Here is a 23,056-nt window from a genome sequence, read left to right as displayed (position 1 = left end):
AACCTCATCCAGCTATTTCATATTTTTTTCCCCAAGTCTGTCTTGAATAAAACGGACTCAGTTTTTTTGCCTGTTAAGTCAGTGGGTTTACGTAAAGCGCACGCTATCTTGAAACTGGATTATACCGACGACATCTCACCAGATGGACAATGACACATGCATGTGTCTTTGCGAGCAGAACTTTGCCAGGGCATGAAGTGGTGTCAGACGCATGCGGCCGTCTAGGAAAAGAGGGAGGGTTGGCATGAAGCTGGTTACCTGGCGTCTGGAAGTTGATGCGCCTCATTTCCACAGGGTCTTTGGGGTGGTGAGGTGTGATCTCGGCGTTATTCAGTAAGCACTTGATCCGGGGCTCGGAGTCTTTGCGTTTGCTAGAGGGAGAAAAACAGGAGGGAGGGAGGGAGGCAGGAAAGAAGCCAATGGGTGAAGAGAAAGAGGAATCAAGTCCCAACAACTATCACACGCAGCTGGAACCTGCAGTGTTTAATCGGGGCAAACGATGCTCAACTTTATAGACAAATAAATATGTGACCTTTTTCAAATTAATAATCATTGGGCACCCGGTAGCAGGGGGAATGATATATTAAAAGTAGAAACTGTGCTGAGGACCAGAAAATTAAGTCTTTTCAGTAAAGGTAGTCCTCAATTTAACGCAATAATAGAGGTGTAAAACGGGTCACCCACATAAATTTGGAAGCCACGAGGTTAAGCTCTATACTATAGTACAGATGTAAAGGGGTGCTATCAGCTACCTCAAGCCTCCTTTGGCAATTATCTTTCTTTATCTTTAATTGTCGTCTCGTTCAGAGTTAAAATTGGTTTGTAGTTGTACCACCGGCAATAGGCCAGTAAACTAAAAGGGCCTGTCTCTTCCATTTTTATTTTCTCCAGTTTTCAGAGGTATACCTGATTTTCAACTGCATCAAATGAGACAGTAAGCATTAAAAAAAAAACACCTCTTACCTGTCTGGTTTGCTGTCCAGGGAAGCACAGAAAGGAAGTGAGGGGAAAAAAAAAAGATATAATATGAGACAGTAGCTGGGAGATTCTCGGTTATCCTTAAACCTACTAATGGCTCAGGAACCTTCCCAATTCAAAGCTGATGGTCACTTTTGGAAGTTCAGCCTTCTAGGTATATTTCTGGCCGACATCACTTATCCTCCACAAGATGTCTTCCAGATATTTGGGGTTAGAGCTCTCTCCTGCTCCCCCCACCTTAGCTATCAGGTTCTTAACAGATAATCAGAGTTGGAGAGGACCTTGTGGGTCATCTAGTCCCACTGCCCAAGCCGGAGACCCTACACCATTTCTGACAGATGGGAGTCCAATCTCTTATTGAAAGTCTCAAGTGATGGCGCTCCCACAACTTCCGAGGGCAACTTCTGTTCCATGGGTTGACTGTTCTCCCTGTCAGAAAGTTTCTCCTTATTTCCAGGTTGAATCTCTCCTTGTTCAGTTTCCATCCATTATTCCTTGTCTGGCCTACGGGCGCTTTAGAAAATAGCTTGATGAATAGCTTTAGAAAATAGCTATCATGTTTGGAGTACACCAGGTTGGAAAAGTCTGAGTTTAGAGTAAGAGTTTTCATATATCTCTATCTCTCTATCTCTGTGCGTGTGCATACATATATATCTCCTTTTATTATTTGTATAAATAACTTAAGGTGACAGGCATAACAAATACGCCTTCCTCCTCCTATTCCCCCCAACAACAACCCTGTGAGGTGGGCTAGACTGAGAGAGGGACCTGGCCAAAGACGGTTTTGGTGTCTAAGGCGGAAGTAGAACTCAACGTCTCCTGGTGATTGGCTCAAAGTCACCAACTGGCTTTCATTCCTAAGGCTGAACTAGAACTCGCTGTCTCCTGATGATTGGCCACTACCTTAACCACTTAACCAAATGGGGTCGTGGGGTTAGATTATTTTTCCCAAGGAGACTCAGTTCTTCAAGGGAAAAAAAAATCTGCTTTAAAAAGAAAAAATGGAATAGCCCAGCCCATGGAAGAGGATCCTTACAAACCCAAGAAATGGACACTCCCACTTACTTCTTGTACAGGAGGATTGCAATAACAATGCAGATAATAAAGACTACAGCTAAAACCGGTCCAATCACCCAGATCAGCCCCTCCTCTCCTTCAATCTTGGGCTGGGGATCAGAGCTGTCCATCTGGATGGGATCAGAGAAGGGACTGGCAGCGTAGACCTGGAAAAGAAATCAAGGACAACAAGCGTGTAAAGCAGAGGTGGGAAATTACGGCCCCTTTAGGACTTGTGGACTGCAACTCCCAGAATTCTTGAGCCAGCCGGCTTAGGAATTCTGGGAGCCGAAGTCCACGAATCATAAAAGGGCAGTAGTTTCCTACCCCTGATATAAAGCAGGGGGCCCCAAACTTGGCCACTTTAAGACTTGTGGACTTCAACTCCCAGAATTCTCCAGGCAACATAGCTGGAGAGAATTCTGGGAGTTGAAGTCCACAACTCTTAAAGTGGCCAAGTTTGGAGACCCCTGACATAAAGGAACACACCTATAGCAGGATTTCTCTTCGTCTTCTCAATGGGGGAAAGTAGATAAGGGGTAGAAAGCAAAGACTTGATTTCACATCAGCAAACGTGAGTGAAAATCCACGTCAAAAACTGTAATCTGGCATTGTGGCTGAGGTATAGAAGGCAGGTAGTGCTCGACTTACAACAAGTTCATTTAGTGACTGTTCAAAGTTACAACGGCACTGAAAAAAAGAGACTCGGGGCCAGTTTTCACATGACCACTGCAGCATTCCCTCTGTAGAAATTCAGGCGCTTGGCAATCGACTCACATTTATGACGGTTGCAGTGTCCCAGGGTCACATGATCCCCTTTTGCGACCTCCTAACAAGGGGGAACCCAGATTCACTTAACAATAGTTTGACTAATTTAATCACTAAAGCGATTCAGTTAACAACTGTGGCAAGAAAGGTCGTAAAATGGGGCAAACTCACTTAACATAAGTTTCATTTAGCGACATAAATTTTGGGCTCGATTGCGGTCATATGTTGAGGACTACCTGTCACTGATTTAAATTACGTCACTTGAGATGTGCAAAATTCACTGACTGGGGAAGGAAAGGTTCCAAAATTCTCCGGAATGAATTCTCTCAGTGCAATTTATGAGTTTCTCCAAGTAAATCAAGACTTTTTCAAGAGGTTCTGGGCATAACATTCCAGATACAGCAAGCATTTCCTGAGGCCAGTTTTCCTCTGAACTGGTGAGTTTTGCAAACTCTTGTTGGTTATTAAACTAACCCGTTTCTGAGTTTGCATTATAATTAGACGAAGCAGCTAGGCCTGTGCAAAGTGCTAAGAAAAAAGGAAAAAAAAACCCCGCAAACCACAAGATTAATGTTAAATAAATTTAGCCTGCTGAGTAAATACAGCTTCTACATTTTAATTGACCTGCCAAAATGGGGTGGTATAATCTCAGTAGGTAGGACAGCCGTGTTCAAATTTAATTTAGCCTTTTATGCTCTTGCTCTATTATTGCAGTGTTGGAGAAATTTCGATGCACGTCATTTTTTTTATTTTTGTACTTTATGCTGCATATTACATTTCTACGTTTGGGCTTTACGGATATTGACTCCGAATGCTTTGTAAGATATTCATTGTAAGAAATCATACCATCTTATCGCTTTCCGCTGCCCCTCAAAATATTTTGGTGGTTTTTATTTGCAGCACAGTAGATTAATACCATTCAGGCAAAAGCGATAAAAACACAGAAGAGGAACCATCCCAACAAGAAGCTTGTTTGTTTCTGATCTCCGTTAAAAGGAGATCGATGTTAACCCATTCAGGCTCTTAAAAGGGTCCTAAGAATTAGCGGGGAGACGCAAAGGAGGAACTCACGGCTTCATTGGCGTGCAGAACGGCCAAAACGAAAATGACGTATTTCTGTCCGGCCTCCAGGGCTTTATTTTCAAAGTTGTCGTAGCGTTTCATATCCCCGAGGATGAAGAAAGGGGGCAGGATGTGGAAACGGGCTGCGATGTATGCTTTATGGGGATCCAGTTGACGGGAATGGCGGAGGCTTCGCCGTTGCAGCCTTGAGATCTGCTGAATTAGCTGGAAAAGGAGAAAAGAGGGTATCCAGGTGAGCCGAGATGAATAAGGATTATGTGATGACCCAAAGGGGTGTGGCACAAAGGCAACACAGTCAGATAATAAGTGAGAGTCCCTTTATTAGCTCTAACTTTGGCCCCAATGTCCTGGTTATCTTCTGGGCTGGAGAAAAACTCTCCCAGGAACAGCCTTGGGCTGCAGAGAATCAAGTCCAAAACGTGGTAAAAAAAAACTGTAATTATAAGTCCAATCAAGGCAAGATGAGGTAATTAGTCCGGCAAGGCAGGAGCAGTTGTTTCCAGATGTGAAAGTATGGCAGTAATTCAACTCAGTTGGGAGGATGCTAGGAACACAGATAACCAAACTCAACACAAGATAAACTCACGTTTGTTCCAAGCAACCGCAGCTCTCAGCTGCCTCTTCTTTAAACTCTCTTCCCAGGTGTGCCTAATGAAGGGAATCAGGGCCCTTTCCTCCCCCGTAAGCCACACAACCCACGTTGCTCCCTTCTCCGTTCTTCCCTGTGTGCCCCAAGATGAAGAGGGGGTGGGCCTGGGTCTTCCTCTGAACTCCCTTGTTCTACCTCTGCCTTGCTCTGCCCAGCCTGACTTTGCCCTTTCCCAGTTTCCTCCACAGCCAACAGAGTCACACTCTACTCTCTGTCAGCTGTTCATCTTCCTCCTCAGATTCAGATTCCGACAGGGGCATGACAGATTAATATAAATAAATAAAAGCAGCCCTTTAGTTACAACCATTCATTTAGCAACCATTCAAACTTTACAAGCACTGAAAAAAAAAACCAACTTACAACCAAAACTTGTGCTTACAACCACTGCACCATCGCCAAGGTCACCGGATCAAAATTTGGACGCTTGGCAACCAGCATGTATTTATAATGGTTGCAGCATCCTGGGGGGTGATCATCATTTGCGACCTTCCCAGCCGGCTTCTGACAAGCAAAGTCAATGAGGAAAACTGGATTCACTTAACGGCAGCATGATTCATTGAACTGTGGTGATTTGTTTTGTTTTAGATCAGGGGTCTCCAACCTTGGCAACTTTTAAGACTTGTGGACTTCAACTCCCAGAATTCCTCAGCCAGCAAAGCTTAGAAGGCTCTCTGTAGGGTTCATTGTCAAATGTTCCCCCCCATCCCCAGTAAAGATATATAACTACAGCATTCCCAGGATCTACTAAGGTAATTAATTACAAGTTCAAAATATGAAATATCTTAAGACTTTTTCATGGAAAATCCCCACTTACCTCTTCTAAATCCATTTCTTCTGGACTATTGTATGAATTTTGGAACTGGCCACTTTTAGTTTTCTTCAAGGGTAGCACCACAATGTAATATGCTCTGATAATCAAAAAAAGGAAGAAAAACAGGCCAAAGAATAGATTAAAAGAAAAGAGACAATGAAGGAGAAGAGCTAATCTAGATGGGAAATGTGATTAACGGAGGTAAGACTCAAAGCAGGAAATATATATTGAGCTGTCTCATCAAGGGAGAAAAATAATTGTCTCCAAACTCACAGGATTTCTAGTTAATCCTAGATAGGCTTCCTCTCTATTTATTTCAATAAATAACACGTTTTAGGTTGTTCAGGCAGCAAAACCAGAATGGGACAACTTGCCACAGCCAATTCACCATGTCCAATTCACCACAGCCAACTCACCATGGCCAACTTGCCATAGAACAACTCATCGTGGGACAGTTCAACAATTCAATTATTTCAGATAATTAAAACACTATGTTATTTTTGTCATTTACATTTCATTTGGTCCCTCCTTTTGCAGCCTTTCTTTAATGATTCTATTCCACCATTTTTTCGATATTAGTGTAACTCTTGTCCCGTGGCGAGTTGTTTTGTGGCAAGCTGGCCATGGTAACTTGTCCAGCAGTGAGTTGGCTGCAGCAAGTTCTCCTAGACCCCGACAAAACTGGCCCATGTTGTAAAGATGTTTAGGTGCAGGCAGTGAAAATGTCTGGGTCTAGCTTGAAATGATTTTTTTCTGTGTTTTATAACTGAATAATAGTCCACGGTTTGTACACTGTGATAGCTTCCTGCCTGCTTCATATAAAAAGGCCAAATGCAAATACAAAGGGAGAACTATCAACTGGGTAGCTGGCCTCAACAGGGTCCCCCAATGTATACATACTGAACTGGGGAGTCTGAAGTCCTGACATCTGGCAGATTCACCATCACGTTGCCATCTATTTCGTGTCGGTAAGACACCTCTGGCTTTCTGCTCAGCATATTGGCTGCGGTGGACACCATCACTTTCTGCTGAAGATCTCCTTTCTCGCTTCTCTGGCCCACGAGGGAGAATCGGTAAGATGTTTGTGGCTTCAGGTTGGTGATGAGCTTCTTGGTGGCACTCCCACCCACCTCAATCTCTTGGCCAGTGTTCTCGTGCCGGATCTGTGAGAAATGGAGGAAGAGGGCACGGAAGAAACATAATACCAGTCAATGACTACTTCAGCTTCAACCGCAACAATACAAGGGTACACAACAGATGCAAACTCAATGTAAACCACTCCAAACTCGACTGCAGAAAGTACGTCTTCAGCAACAGAGTGGTCAATGCCTGGAACGCACTACCTGACTCTGTTGTTACATCCTCCAACCCCCACTCCTTTAACCTCAAACTATCCACTATTGACCTCACCCCATTCCTAAGAGGTCTGTAGGGGGCGTGCATAAGCGCACCGTCGTGCCTCCCGTCCCTGTCCTATTGTCCCTATTTATTCGTACCTATTTCCTTTATTCTTACTCATGTTTATTCTTATACCTATTATCTTGTAAGCGATTGACAAATCAAATAAATACATAAAATAAATAAATAATTGGGCCCATGTAAGAAACCCAGAAGAATCCTGGTATATCAGACCAACATTAACCTTCAACTTACAGGTAGTCCTGCTAGGCAGGACAAGAAACAATAAGGATGGAAACTAATCAAGGAGAGAAGCAACCTGGAATTAAGGAGAAACTTCCTAACAGTGAGAACAATTAGCCAGAGGAACAACTTCCCTTCAAAAATTATGGGTGTTCAATCACTGGAGGCTTTTTAAGAAGAGGCTGGACAGCCATTTGTCTGAAATAGTATAGGGTTTCCTGCTTGAGCAGGGGGTTAGACTAGAAGACCTCTAAGGACCTTTCCAACTTTGTTATATTCTGTTCTGTTACTTACAACAGGTTGTTTAGTGGTGGTTCAAAATTACAGTCACTGAAAAAGGTGACTGATGACTATTTTTCTCATGACTGTTGCAGCTTCCCCATTGTCAGGATTCCAGCAGTTGCCCTAACTAAATCATGAGCTTCAAGCTAAGCTTCAAAAACTTCAAAGGATTTATTAGGAGCAAACATGTCGGTATGACCTGTATGTAGCCTATTCTGAGACGTGTAATGTGCTGGTTTCCCCTTGGAGAATAATTCATATTCTCCAACGAAAACATGTTCATAGCTGAGAGTCATAAATCATGTTCTCCAATTAGGGATCCCCACCCCCCACCCCCGCAGAAATCCCAGTAGCTTAGTTACAATCTTTGCAAGATAAGAATGGAATGCACTTTCGGTTCCAAACTGCTGCATTGCTCTTTTAAATTTCTCCCCCCCCCACCACTACTTTTCTGTTCATGGCAACTCTAAAACATGCATTGAAATGTTTTATGAGTTGACACCCATGGTCAAGTGATCAAAATTAGGACACTTGGCAACTGGTTCATATTTATGACGGTTGCAATGTCCCGGGGTCATGTCATCCCCTTTTGGGAACTTCTGACAAGCAAAGTCAATGGGGAAGCCGGATTCACTTAAACGACCGTGTTAACCACTTAACAACTGCAGTGATTCACTTAACAGTTGTGACAAGAAAGGTCGTAAAACGGGACAAAGTTCACTTAACAACTGTCTCGCTTGGCAGCAGAAATCTGGGGCTCAATCATGATCATAAGTTGAGGACTACCGTATTTCCCACAGTAATCAATCGAAACCCCACAAATAGGATCTGGACATGCTGCGTCTTTCTATTTATGTTCCACAGCAGCGTTTCATTGTTTTCATTGACATGGTTGGGAAATCCGACAAACCCTTTACGCCTATTATGCCTAGTAGCCATTGTGAGTGTCAGCCTCTGTGGATTTTTTCCAGCTGTCCAAATCTTTTTGTCATTACAATGTTGCATAGCACCAAATTCCCTAATTTAGCTAAACAGATTTCAATTAAGCAGCAAGAAAGAAGTAATTTCTGAAGGGATAATTTGTTTGAAAATGATCTAGGTTGCTTTGGAAGAGGGCGCAGATTTTTGAGCAAAATACTGCATATCCAAAAATTTATTAGGTCAACATTATTCAATCAACGGTTTATTCAAAAATTGGTTCCAAACTAATAATTTTGATTGAATAACCTTTCAAAACAAGGGTGATGACATGATTGTCATGGGTGCATGATTCCTGCAACCTTCGCACAACAGACGCAATTTGGCTGGTGATCAACCAACCAAATTGCCTCTGTTGCACCAGGGGTGGGATTCTACCAGTTCAGACTGGTTCAGGTGTACCGGATGTTAAATTTGCATCTGGTTCGCCAAACCGGTAGTTGAACTGACCAACTCTGCTCACCCCTCCCCTCCCCGGAGTCTCCACATGGCCCATTTTTGATACAGGTAAATGCAGGGTCCCCGCGTGGAGGCTCTGGGAGGGGGAAAAAACAGCCCTCCTGCAAGTCCAGAAATGGGCCTGTTTCCATCTTCCGGAGGGTCTCCAGAGCCCAGGGAGGCCGTTTTTGTCCTCCCAGAGGCCCGAGGAAAGCCTTTGGACCCTTGGGAAGGCGAAAAATGGCCCTCTCTGAAGTTCCGGCGGGCCACGCCCACCATGGCCGCGTCCACCCAGCAACTGGGCAGCGAACCGTTTGCTGGGATTTTTTAATCCTACCCCTGTGTTGCACAAAGGATGCAGGATTCCCCCTTTCAGAGGATTTCTTGCAGACACTGATGTTAAACATGTACCTTGTATGAAATAGGGGAGTTGTAATTTTCAGGAAACTCCCAGCCTAGAAGGACTGACGTCTTGGTGACCATTTTCACTCTGAAGTTTTTGGGAAAAACTGTGGGGAAGAAAAACAATCAGCGAAGGGCGGAGCAGGTGACTCGAAGTGAAAATGGCACAATTTGGATTTCATCAACGGAGACACGTTTTCTACACAATTAGGTGCTACTCCAGTCCCCCAAAGTGACCTCTGTGCCATTTGTGCCTCGTGAAAACTCTTATCCACACCTGCAACACCCTGTTTTGCTACAAATAAATAAATAAATAAACCTCTTATGATCCCAGGGCCCTTTACAGCATTCCCACTGCAATGAAAATCAACTACAAATTCTCCTGTTTGGCTGCTGAGGACAGAAGGTGTGCATGGAATCGTGCAACTTTGCTGTTTTAAAAACTGGCTTGCATAGGTGTATTTTTTCCTTTCACCGGCTTGCAAAAATAATAATAATCATAATCATAATAAGAAAAGAAAAAAAAAAGAGTTCAAAGAGAGGGAAAGGGGCAAAAGCTGAAGAAAAAACTCCGCCCACCTGTGATGGCAACTGCTCCGCCCAGCTGTCAATCAAGAGGCTGCCTGGACTGGACTTTTAGCAGAAAAAGGTAAAAAAGACTTACCTGCCGAAGGCAAAGGGAAACCACCTGCCTTGTTATAGGATTAATTGTTTTTAAAAGCCTGCTTGTTTTTTTGTTTTTTGTTTTTGGCTTTGCTCTGCTTTTTTTAACGGTACTCACACGCCATCTTCAAGCCGGCGAGGAGTTTAGGACTACAGTTGTTTTTGGTTTAGAGTTTGGCTTCTCTGCCTCCCAGGATTCAGACCCTTGGGGCAGAAACTGGCAAGTCCTACCTTGATCCAGAAGGACCGTCCGATATTGAACAGTGGGGCTGAACGGCCCGGGACCTTTACTGGTATGAGCCCGGATTTTAACATCGTAAGCGGTGTTGGGCTTGAGACCGTTCAGGATGTATGAGTTTTCTGGAGAGGGAGGGAGATCTGTCTCCTGGGGGTTTCCCGAAGAGGTGGTCTCTCGGTAGGCCACGGTGTACTTGACGATGACACCGTTCCTCTCGGCTAAGACGGGGGGCAACCACTTGACCTGGACCGATCTGGAGGTGATGTTGCTCGCCTCGAGAATCTGAGGGTAACCCTTTGGCACATCTTCTGGGATGGTGATTTCTTGCAACGCTTCCTCCCCAAAGCCGGCCCGGCTCTTCACGGCCAGCTTGAAGACGTACGTGGCACCTTTGTGGACATGGGTGGCGGTATATTTGTCCTCCTGGGTGGCGAATTCCAGGGTGGCCAGCGGGTCAACGTCTTTGCGGCCGAACTGGAGGCGGTAACCCAGCACCTGGCTTTCGGATTCCAGAGGGGGTTCCCATTTGACCAGGAGAGAGTTTTCATGGGTGGGATACACAGACAGGATCGGTTTCCCTGGGACTGGAAAACAAAGAGAAAATGGGTTTGCGATGGGAAGCAACCTGCCAGTATGGAATAATAATAATAATAATAATAATAATAATAATAATAATAATAATAATAATAATAATAATAATAATAATAATAATAATAATAATAATAATAATAGACTATACTGAGATATATTGCAAATTTCATTTTCATCTGCTGCAAGGATATACAATATTAGGTTTTAGGAGAGTTGTGTTAGTCAATGTGGGCCCAAAATCAGTAGTAGTGTAGGAGCACCTTTTCTGGCACATAGAATTTATTCAAATAAAAGATAGAAAGCTTCTGCCTTCAAATAAAACATGTGAGTTGGAAAAGATGCTTCCAGTTTCCTTCTGATCTTTCTTTCTTTCTTTCTTTCTTTCTTTCTTTCTTTCTTTCTTTCTTTCTTTCTTTCTTTCTTTCTTTCTTTCTTTCTTTCTTTCTTTCTTTCTTTCTTTCTTTCTTTCTTTCTCTTTCTCCCTCCCTCTCTTTCTTTTACTTCTTCCTTTCCTTTCCTTTCCCTCCCTTTTTGCATTTAAACTTTTGAACTTTTAATTAAAACAAATGAGATTAATTGCTTTGTACTTAATAGTCCCCTGATTTCAAGGCTGAGTAACCCGCTTAGATTGTGACTTAGACTCAATAGATACAAACCACTGGAAACTTGGACTATTGATTGGTTTTATTTTTTAAATCTCTCCCCTGGTAACTAGGGAAAGTCTTTTTATTTTACACAAATGAATAAAAGAAATGCACAATTAGAAGAAATCAAGTTGAAGACTAGTGTAGAAATGACTCTTAATAATAAAACATGTTTTCTATTTTAACTCCAGCCCAAATTATCCTACTTTGGAGATATGGCTCTCTGGAGAAGGCTGTAATACTGGGAAAGGTGGAAGGAAAGAAAAGAAGAGAAGGACCAGCTTCAAGGGAGATGAATGCAGTTTACATCAGTGATGGGTGCTTTGTTGAAAGACCTGAAGGGCCAAGTTGGGGACAGATCATCCTGGAGCAAACCTTGTTTGGTCACTCAAAGTCAATCCTGATTTGATGGCACACAACCTATCGAACAACTTAAAGATCTAGTTCTGATGCTGGGAAAGGAGGATGGAAAGAGAAGAGGACGACCAGCAACAAGGTGGATGGACTCATCCAGTTTTGGTCATCACAATATAAAAAAGATGTCGCAACTCTAGATAAAGTACAGAGTTGATTAGGAAGCTAGAGGCTAAAACATACGAAGAATGGATTTGGGTTTGTCTAATATAATGTCAGGGGTGACATGAGAGCCGTCTTCCAATATCTGAAAGACTGTCACAGAGAAATAAGGAGGATCGACATATCCTCCAAAGCACCTGAAGGCAGGACAAGAAGCAACAGATGGAAACTAATCAAGGAGAGACGCAACCTGGAATTAAGGAGAAATTTTTGACAGTGAGAACAATTAATCAGTGGAACAACTTGCCTCCAGAAGTTATGAATGCTCCAGTACTGGATGTTTTTAAGAAGAGACTGGATAGCTATTGGTCTAGAATTGTTATAGAGGTTGTCAACATTTCAACTAACCAATTCCAAACCAATAACAAGCATTTCTTCAAAGTTCCATTTTATTACAGTTGTCCTATTGACACATCTGGGAAAACCCGAATCTGAGAGTTCCGGGTTTTCCCTTCCCAAAAGAAAAATCAAAGATCCCTCCCCTGCATGCACCAGTCCATCACATGGCCCAATCAAATCTTCACCCCAACTGGAGACCTTCCTCCAGACATTCCCTTCCAGGTGCAGGGACACATGTCCTTGACTCTCTGAGAAAGAATGTTGTTGTGTCTAATCTTCTATCTCACTATGAAATCCCCCCCTCCCAAATTTCCAGGCACTGAATGTGGCAGCCTCGAAACTTCCGAGTAAAATATGGCTTCCAAGGCTGACAAGGGTTCCTGCTTGAGCAGGGGGTTCGACTAGAAGACCTCCAAGGTCCCTTCCAACTCTGTTATTCTTTATAGAAGCAATGTTGGGAGATCAGAGAAAATCTATCTACGTGGCCTATCCAAGAGTTGACGGTATATAATCAATCAATTTTAACCATTTTCTTTAAGCTCTTTATCTACACTATATTCTTTAAAGCCTAATTTCACTATAATCTCTCATCTCTTTCTATGTTGTATCGCTAATATATGTTGCTTTATGGCTGATTTATCTCTATCTGTAGTACTAATCTTTCTCTATCTCTATAGTCATTCTCTCTGAAGCGGTAACATTTTTCCTGCAGAGTTTAATTCGACTTTTACAGATAGTCCTCAATTTATGAGCCTAAAATTTCTGCTGCTAAGCAAGACAGTTGTTAAGTGAGATTTGCCCCATTTTACCAGCTTTCTTTGCCAGAGTTATTAATTGAATCACTGCAGTTGTTAAGTGAATCATAGGGTCATTAAGCAAATCCAGCCTCCCCAATTGATTTTGCTTGTCAGAAGGTGCAAAGGGGGATCACATGACCTTGGGACACTGCAACCGTCATAAGTACGAGACAATTGCCAAGAGTCCGAATTTTGATCACCTGACCATGGGGAACACCGCAACATTTATAACTGTGAAAAATGTTCATAAGTCACTTTTTTCCATGCCGTTGTAAGTTTGGGCATTAAATGAATAATTGTAAGTTGGGGACTACCTGTAATTCAACCTGTGTTTTTAAGTTTCTGGTTTTTATTTCTTTTCCATCCAAAATTTGTTCTTTCCCCCGTCTTTTCAGTTTATTTGTTCCTGACAGGGGTTCTTTATCTTTCTCCTTTCCCAACCCCCTAATTTTTATTGCCTCTGAGAGAAAGAGCTAGGAGAGTTTTTTCCTCATGCTACTCTGAGGAAAGGGATAAAATGCTTCTTTCTCCTAAGTTTTTTCAGCTGCAGCCTCCTTTCTGTGTGTCCTCTCCTCATCAGGACAGTCTATCTTTCAGTCTGCCTCTTTATTTGACTCCGAGTGTTTGGCTCTCTTTATTTAGCTTCCTCTTTGAAATGGCTGTGGCGACAGAGTCCTCAGGCAGCCATCTTGTCTTCTCCCTCTTCTTGCCTCCTGCCCAATCAATGCTTTGATTGGCTGCTGCGGTTTGGCTGCTACCATTTGATTGGTAGCTGGGTTGACTTGACGATGGGGGGGAGGGCCAAGAGAGGGAGGGGAAGGAGTACAGGTGCTTATCACCTGTTCAGACAGGTGGTGCTTCCACACTAGCAATCCGCCATATTGGCAATTTTATGGTGTATTTATTTATTACATGATTTTTCTGGATGCTTGTAATATAAGCCCTACACCAAAAATAAGTCCGTTAAGATTGTCAACCAGACGCGCATTCCCTGAAAATAAGGCCTAACTGGAAAATAAGCCCTAATGCATCTTTTGGACCAAAAATTAATATAAGACCAAGTCTTATCTTCGGGGAAACGCAGTAGATTGCTACCCCACTTTTATTGCTGTTTATAAGTAACTCGAGGCGGCAAACATACAGGTAGTCCTCGACTTACAACAGTTCATTTAGTGACCGTTCAAAGTTATAACGGAACCCCCCAAAGCGACTTATGACCATTTTTCACATGACCACTGCAACATCTCCATGGTCACGTAATGAAACATCAGATGCTTGGAAAATGACTCGTATTTATGACAGTTTAGTTTTCCTGGGGCCATGTAATCACCTTCTCACAACCAAAGTCAACGGGGAAGCCAGATTCACTTACGGGCTTAAAAATATGGGGCTCAATTGTGGTAATAAGTCGAGGACTACCTGGACATAATACTACTTTTCCTCCTCCTGTTTTCCCCTCAACAACAACCCTGTGAGGTGGGCTGGGCTGAGAGAGAGAGAGAGAGGGACTGGCCCAAAGTCACCCAGTTTGCTTTTTTGCCTAAGGCAGGACGAGAATTTCTTGAACTTCAACTCCCAGAACTCCCCAGCCAGAATTCTGGGAATTGAAGTCCACGTGTTTTAAAGTTATGATAGGAAACCCCAGAGCTTCAAGATCTGTGAAAACAGAATGGTCCCCAAGAAAGCATCCTTCCAGGGAATGGATTTCATCTTCCAACTGTACTTAGTCTTAAGTCAAGGACTACCTGTACTGCTTTTATCTAATAAATTATACTGAGTGCCGATGGAGAAAACAGCCAATACATGAATTAATTATCTTCTTCAAATGCTTAGCAGTGGAAAAGAAATCCAGTGATCAGTGACCCACTGCAAAGATTTCAGGGGGGAAAAAAGCATTACCTGAAACATTGGGAAATATAATTAAAAATTATCATTTTGAAGAAGAAAGACATTGAACATTTAACTAATTGCTGATCCGCTGAAAAGGCTGCACTGTGTTGCTTCTATTGATGCATCATGAAAGAATTAAAAAAAAAAAGACTACTTCCACAAATGGCTTACTATAAAAGTTGATGTTATGAAAAGTAATGTTCCTAAATATTAGGCACATCAAGGGTTTCTGTTGAATATTTCGGCTGGAATATCCCCCCTCTGTTTTGTAGGGGGTGAAAATGGAAATAAGGGGGATTTATGGGGACTGATGTCAAAAAAAGGGAATGGAAGCAGATGATCAAAGCCCAACCCCCATTTATGTCCAAGCGAAGTATGCAATCAATAAACAGTGAATATTTGTCACTCGGGGTTGAGCATGGTTGCTTTCTTGCAGCCGTTTCATGACCTGACTAGGTAACATTATCAATGCTAGAAGGGAAAGGGTTTTGTGGAGGAGGAGGATTAGGAGGATTTTAGGGTCCTCGGTGCTCTCTGAGTTCGTTGTTTTCTTGGGAGACGTTTCATGACCCAACTAGCTAACGTCATCAGTGCTAGAAGGGAGCAGGGAAGGAGGAGGAAGAGGAGGGGGATGACTGTGAGGTTCTTGATGTCCTCTGAGCTTGGTTGTTGACCCAAACTAGGTAACATCATCAGTGCTAGAAGGGAGAGGAGGAGGAGGAGGAGAAGGAAGAGGAGAAAGATTGTGGGGTCCTTGATGCTCTCTGAGCTTGGTTGGTTTCTTGCAGATGTTTCATGACCCAACTAGCTAACATCATCAGAGCTAGAAGGAAGTGGGGAAGGAGGAGGAGGAGAAGGAAGAGGAGGAGGAGGAGGTGGAAGAAGGTGACTGTGGGATCCTTGAGCTTGGTTGTTTTCTTGCAGACATTTCATGATCCAAACTAGATAACACGATGATTCTGTCACTGACACCCCACCGCAGATGATCTTACATGGGTGTGTACTGCTAGTCCTCGACTTAGCTGTCTGGAGAATTCTACCAAAATATATATTTAATCTTCATGTTATCAATCTATCCTGGCAAGCTTCTATTTCATTACTTAAGGCAGACTATAAATTCTGTACTAAACTACTTGCTCAGCCTCTTAAATTAATTACAGGCGAAACGCTACCTCTGCATCAATCCAGATGTATGCCAAACCCAATAACATGGCGAGTGTAGATGGAGAGTTATTCTATGTAATATAGTTTTGTAAAAATAATTCAATTCTCCATTTCCTTTGATTTCTAGATACAGTGAGAGCCTGTGTGCGAAAGGATGATTTTTGGAAACAAACTATAAAAATAAAAAGGCAAATAAAAACTAACAGACTATGTCAACACGTAGAGAAAATTTAATATAGCTGATATAGGATTATTACGGTGGGAGCTGTGCATACAGGTAGCCCTCAACTTACAACAGTTCATTTAGTGACCATTTGAAGTTACAATGGCACTGAAAAAAATGATTTAAGACCGTTTTTCACACGTATGTTCTTTGCAGCATCCCTGTGGCCCCATGATCAAAATTCAGATGCTTGGCAACTGACTCATATTTATGACGGTTGCAGTGTCCCATTGGGGGGTCACATGATCCCCTTTTGCGACCTTCTGACAAGCAAAGTCAATGAGGAAGCCGGATTCACTTAACGACCATGTTACCAACTTAAGAATTGCAACGATTCCTTTAACAACTGTGGCAAGGAAAGTCATCAAACGGGCAGAGGTGGGGTTCAAATTTTTTAACAACCGGTTCTGTAGGCGTGGCCAGGAAGGCAAAAAACGGAGCCTGAGGGGGGAGGGGCACGCTCAGTTTTGGAGCCTTCTGGGCCTCAGGGAAGCCTCCTTTGGGGAGGCGTTTTTGCTCCCAGGAAGCTCCCCTGGGGCCTAGAAGGCAAAAAATGGAGTGCGAGTGGCGGAGGTGGGGGCAGGCGGGGGGGGGGTGTTGCTGTGCTCCCCCTCGTTCTGTTTTTTGCGTTCCTGGACCTCAGGGAAGCCTCCTGGGTGAAGCAGTAAGACAGCGAAGGAGATCCTGGCACATCGGAATGATCATCAGCTGATCATCGGAACAGCTGATCGTTGGGGGGAAAAAAGAAATACCCTAAGGAGTGACTGAGCAGGGAAGAATGCTTTCAGCGATATCGGGCATGCGCGCAATGTCGCGCATGCACGATAAGGACTGACTTGGCAGGGAGGGGAGGGCGGAGAGGGGCGGGGCCAACCAGAGGCACGATTTGCCGGTTCTCCGAACTGCGCAGAATCTTAACAACCGGTTCTATAGAACCGGCATGAACCGGTAGAATCCCATCCCTGAAAATGGGATAAAACTAACTTAATAAATGTCACATTTAGCAATGGAAATTGGGGGTTCAGTTGTAGTTGCCGGTTCTCCGAACTGCGCAGAATCATAACAACCGGTTCTATAGAACCGGTATGAGCCAGTAGAATCCCACACCTGAAAATGGGACAAAACTAAATTAACAAAGGTCACATTTAGCAATGGAAATTTGGGGTTCAGTTGTAGTTGCCGGTTCTCCGAACTGCGCAGAATCATAACAACCGGTTCTACAGAACCGGCATGAACCGGTAGAATCCCATCCCTGAAAATGGGGTAAAACTAACTTAACAAATAACACACTTAGCAATGGATATTTGGGGTTCACTTGTAGTTGTAAATTGAGGACCACCTGTATAATATATTTAAAGATACACACACACACACACATAAAATAGGTGTACACACCCAAAACACTTCGCTATTTAGTTATCTCAGTTGTGCATTCCTCAAAAAAAAAAAAGCAAAGAGGAAAATGAGAAAAGAACAAAGACAGAAGAAAAAGAATATTTTTTTGTTTTGGTATCAGAGCTATCCCTGACAACAAGGAGAAACACCTGAAGACTTCATTTGGGCTCTCTCACCAATTGTCCAATTCTGATTTTCAATCTTCTCATTGCACAGGTACACCTAAAACCACAATGGAGCCCACCCATTACAGTCGTAAGTCATGATGGTCATAATTCACAAGTTAGTCACTTAACCAACCCGACTTTACGACATTTTTTTTTTAAAGGCAAAGGTGGAAATCGTAAGTGCGAATGCCATGGACGTAAGTGATGGATTTGGACTAACTAAACGGTTGTAAAATGTAGTCATGTGGGGTGGAAGGCTGCAAATGGCCACAAGGGGCATTGTTTGTCAACTCATAAAACATTTCTATGGTCTTTTTAGAGTGGCCAACAGAAAGGGAGGGGGGGAGCAGTGCGGCAGCTTGGAAACCAAAAGTGCATTCCATAAATGTTTTCAAAGATAGTAACTAGGTGACGGAAGTTTCTGCTGTGCAAAATTCTAACAGGAGAGCATGACTGATGACTCTTGGCTATGGATGTGTCCCGTTGGAGGATATGAATTACGATACACCCAGAGGGGTGGGAGGGAAAACCAGGGTCAAGAGTGACAATGAATGATGTGCCTCAGAGTCGGCTACACCCAGGCAGTGCCGGACATGTTAACTCTCAATAAATCCTTTTTTTAAGTTTTGGAAGTTTGGCTCAAGACTCATGATTTAAATGGGGGGTAACTGCCGGAATTCTGACATCGTTGCTGTGGAGTGACCGAAGTTCAGTCATATGACTGTAGAGGGCCCCCCACTGGGTCATAAGCAACTTGAAGGTAGGTCTGTTGTAACTCTGAATGATTGCTCAGTGACTGGTCGTGTAAGTCAAGGTGTAAGGCATCCAGAAAGTATCCATGACTAATCATTAGACAAGGGTCTTGTAGGGTTGGTTGAGAAGACCCAACCCTTCTGGGGTGCTCACCTGCTCCCTTGGTACAACCGGTTTCGGCTTGCTCCGGGCCCCGTCCCCTTTCATGGTGTAGGCAGCTACTGTGACCGAGTAGGTGGTCTCTGGCTGAAGTCCAGAAATGACCATTTCCTGAGGAGTTAAAGCAAAGAATTAAAACAAAAAAACATTCCTTCCTTCCTTCCTCTTCTTTCTTTCTTTCCTTCCTTCCTTTCCTTCCACCCATCTTTCTTTCTTTCTTTCTTTCTTTCTTTCTTTCTTTCTTTCTTTCTTTCTTTCTTTCTTTCTTTCTTTCTTTCTTTCTTTCTTTCTTTCTTTCTTTCTTTCTTTTCCTTTTCTTTTCCTTCCCTTTGGAAAAATAATTGGGGTCCAGCATGCAAGACACAGCACAAAGCAATCCTTGACACATCGCATCACATCACATCACAAGGAAACAGGGTTGGGTGGGGGAGGAAACCTGACATTCGCCATACCAAACCCACAACTTGCAATGGAATAAATCCCGTGTTTTAAACCGAAAGCTTTGAAGAGGGAAGGGGCTTCATTCTTTCTCGTCTTCACAGAAAAGGGTCTTGTCAAAATGGGACTTTTGTTGGTTCCTCAAAGGAACTCAGAACTCCAAAGGGGGAAAAAAAAATTACTGTTCTCAACTGTATTGACCACAGAAGAACAGAGCTGGAAGGTACCTCGGAGGCCTTCTAGTCCAACCCCCTGCTGAAGCAGGAAACCCTATACCATTCCAGACAAATGGCTGTCCAATCTCTGCTTGAGGGCTCACAACTTCTGGATGCCAGCCATTCCAGTGAGTGATTGTTCTCACTTTCAGGACCCCTCCTTTCTGTGACAGCCCGTCAAATATTGAAACACCGCTACTCTGTCTCCCCTGGTCCATCTTTTCATTAAACTAGACATACCCAGTTCCTTCAACTGTTCTTCATGTGTTTTAGCCTCCAGCCCCCTAATCATCTTGGTTGCTCTTCTCTGCACCCTTTCTAGAGTCTCGACATCATTTTTTACATCTGTTTGAAAACTCTTCTTTCTTGTTTCATTTTGTAGGGGGAGAATGAAAAATACCAAGAGCTTTGCTTCTAGTTTCTATAGCACAAAAACCAGCTGCTTGAGAATAATAAGCCCAAAGGATGCGTTTCCTCCAGCTCACAGCAGCTAGGTTTCCACAAAGGGCACTTATCTTGTTTTTAACCCTCGTGTCTTAACCTGGTTTAGCGGAGTTTCCAGTGTCAAGTATTAAGCTGCTTTAACTGGATCTGCATAAGGCCACACTGATGTTGGTTGAACCATCACTTAAGTTAGTTTAACATGATCCGCTTCTTTGCAAAACTTATGTTGATCTATTCGTCACCTCTTAAACTACTTTAACAGGGTTGGAACAAAGGCACATGTTGGTTTAACCTTCACCACTTAACTCAGTTTAACAGGCTCTGCATCTCTGCACACTCATGTTGGTTTAAGCCTAATTTCTAAAGATGGGTTAACAGGATCTGCATCTCTGCACACCTATGTTGGTTTAACTCTAATTTCTAAAGCTGGTTTTAACAGGGTTTGCATTTCTGTAAACTTTAACTCTCATTTAAGCTAAGTTAACATGGCCTTCATCTCTGCACATTTATGTTAGTCTAATCGTCACCTCTTAAGCTAGTTTAACAGGCTCTGAACAAGGGCACACTTACGCTAGTCCAGGGGTGGCCTACAAATTTTTATAGCAAGGGGCTCTCTGCCCTAATGACTGGCTGGGTGGGCGTGGCTGGGTGGTCATGTGACTGGGTGGGTGTGGCCAACTTGATGTCGCTTCTTTGCCCTAATTACCTAAAAAAAGATAATATACTAAAAAGTTGTTAATTATTTTGTGCGTTTAATACTTAAATAAAAGACTGGGTGAAACCAGGTTTGCTAGCAGTGACTGGGATCTTGGAGTCTTAAGTGGAGTTTCTGGTGAGTTACGTGATTCTTATTATTGGGGAATTAATCCCCTCGGAGGCTAGTGGCTCTGTGATCTGATTTTCTCAATGGCTTTCCCTCGCAAACAAGCGCTGAGTGGATTGTTTATCTAGCTTGCCATACTTTTACGAGGTGTGAAATGCTCTTGGCTGAATGCCCAGAAGTTCTATTAAGCTTATGAAGAGCTTTCCTTTGCTGCTTGTCTTTCTGAGGTTATTGGGGACTCTCCAAGCCCCGCAGAGTCTTAGCTACACCCTGCGAGCCCTCAGCAGCCCACCCGTCTAGCCTAACCCTCACCTCTAGTTTAATAGTCTCCGCATCTCTGTACCTTCATGCTGGTTTAAACCCTCGTTTTTCCATACCTCGGTTAACCTCTGCGCCCCGCTCCACCCAGATTCCATGCAAAGAAACTAACCCAACATTCGGAGAGGCTGAAGCACACCAAGCCACACAAAACTTAACAGGGGAGGGAAGGAAGGTTGGGGGAGGTGGGGGAGAAAGGGAGATACTCAACACCATGCTATCACTAAACAACAGGGAAGGGAACCGAGAAGAGATCGTCACAACGGAAGCATTTTACTTACGTATTCTGCAGTATCATCGGTCTCCCACTGAACAAAAGAAGGTAGGCAGGTGAGGATGAAAAGGGGAAAGAGAAAGAAAAGTGAGGTGATGTGGGGAGCACGGGGGAGGGGCTGCCTGGGGAGAGAAAGGCCAGGGTTAGGAAGCCTCCCCTGAAGGTGCTGGGGCAAAGTGGACAAAGTGGGCAGGAAAGATCGGTGAGGTTAGTAAGAATGAATCATTCTATTAACAGAGTGGGGAGGGGTGTGTGTGGCTGAACTGGGCTGGAGGGAGTGCCATTTTGGAATTACAGGTAAGTCCTTGTGTTGTGGCTCTGAGGTTTGAGCCTGCTTTGTTAGAGGACGAAGACTCGGACAGTGGGGAAGAGGAGGTTTTGGAAATGCCTTCCTCCCCAGGACCTTCCTCTTCGGCAGTGCCTTCCTCCCTGATTGTGCCTCAGGTGTCGGCAGATAACCGGGAGGAAAGACCTGAGGCTAATCAGGAAAAGGAGGAGGGCGTATCAGAGTCTCTGACTGAGAATCCAGCAGAGGAATGCTGGCTTGATGCGAGGCAGCGTCGTAGGCAAAAGTGCGAGCTGCAACGTGGAAAGAAGGGACGAATCAGAGACTGAGATGAGGGACTGACACGCTCCACAGGGAATAAAAGTGGGTGTGTTCGCTCTGGGAACTTGTTCGGGACAACGTGTGACTTATGGAGAGAAGCTTTGGAGTATCCTGTGTGTGGTGACAGCTTGTATGATTTGTATTCCTCTTATCTGGTCGGACTTGGCAAACAGTGTGTGTGAGACTGCCAAGAACTTTTATCGGCTCAAAGGAGTTAACTCCATAATTACCGGACTTGCTGGCTTGTTTGTATTTAGTTGGAAATTTGGACTTCTCACCTTGTTTGTACAGGTGAGACATAACACCTTGACTTACAGCGATTCATTTAGTGACCATTCGAAGTTGCAACAGACAGCGCAAGCCTCATAAATACATGCTGGCTGCCAAAGCGGGCCAATTTTGATCCGGTGAGCACGGGGATTGAAAAAAAAAACCAAAAACGATCCTAACTTGCTTTTTCCCCCCCGTGTCGTCGTAACTTTGAACTGCAGTTGTCAAGTCGAGCAGTGCCCGTAAGCGTTTTCAATTCTTGCCTGTAATTCCTTCTTCAACCACGGGCTGCTGGATCCGACTGCCTTTTGAAACCTGGAGAAAGTCTTCCTTTGGGTCAATTTTTTTTGGGGTGTGTGTGTGTGTGTTGTGTGTCAAAAAAGCGCTTCCTTAAGGCCATGAGGCTTTTTTTGTCATGAGGACTAGAATCTTTCTCCCTACGGGAGAGATGCAGCTAAATAATTGGCATCAGATCATTACAGGAAGTCCTCATTTAATGACCATTCATTTAGCGACCGTTCTAAAGCTATGGACATGATGCATAAAACATCAAGGCTTGGCACTTCCCAGGTAGAATTGGAAACGGCTTCTACCTTATAAATAATTGGCATCAGATCATTACAGGCAGTCCTCATTTAATGACCATTCATTTAGCGACCTGCAGGGAAGCGATGTGTTGTGACCTGTCAGCCGCCAGTAGCCGAATTAGAGGAGGCAGTGGCATGGCGTGGGGGGCGGGGCGGACCCTGGGCCATTGTCAGTCCTCAAATGGAGAGTCAACCAGGAGGTGGCTGATGAGGAAGAGGAGGAACAGCTGGGTCCGGTGCCTGACACACAAATGCGCAGAAGGCAGAGGAGAGGAGAGGAGAGCAGTGGAGATCTATGGGCCGGTCCTTGGGACAGAAGAGACACTGAGGCTAGCGAAGCCCCACCCTAGCTCTGGGGATAAAAGGCAGGGGACGGAAATGAATCGGTGTGGCAG

General features: G+C 43.8%; 1 protein-coding gene across 1 annotated transcript in view; it reads right to left on the bottom strand.

The window, feature by feature from the left end:
- Positions 1 to 23,056, bottom strand: part of PTPRS (protein tyrosine phosphatase receptor type S) — a 265,570-nt gene that overhangs the window by 63,601 nt on the left and 178,913 nt on the right. Inside the window, 9 exon segments of the mRNA XM_087952781.1 lie at positions 259 to 371; positions 2,044 to 2,201; positions 3,874 to 4,089; positions 5,349 to 5,442; positions 6,246 to 6,508; positions 9,096 to 9,193; positions 9,981 to 10,571; positions 18,658 to 18,796; positions 21,205 to 21,231. Coding sequence (XP_087808907.1) covers positions 259 to 371; positions 2,044 to 2,201; positions 3,874 to 4,089; positions 5,349 to 5,442; positions 6,246 to 6,508; positions 9,096 to 9,193; positions 9,981 to 10,571; positions 18,658 to 18,796; positions 21,205 to 21,231 — 1,699 coding nt within the window.

The sequence above is a fragment of the Notechis scutatus genome, chromosome 1 (assembly GCF_049901735.1).
Source record: "Notechis scutatus isolate UNSWTSFEM ecotype Mainland chromosome 1, rNotScu1.2, whole genome shotgun sequence".
Taxonomy (NCBI): domain Eukaryota; kingdom Metazoa; phylum Chordata; class Lepidosauria; order Squamata; family Elapidae; genus Notechis; species Notechis scutatus.
This window is presented reverse-complemented; position numbering and strand designations above follow the sequence as displayed.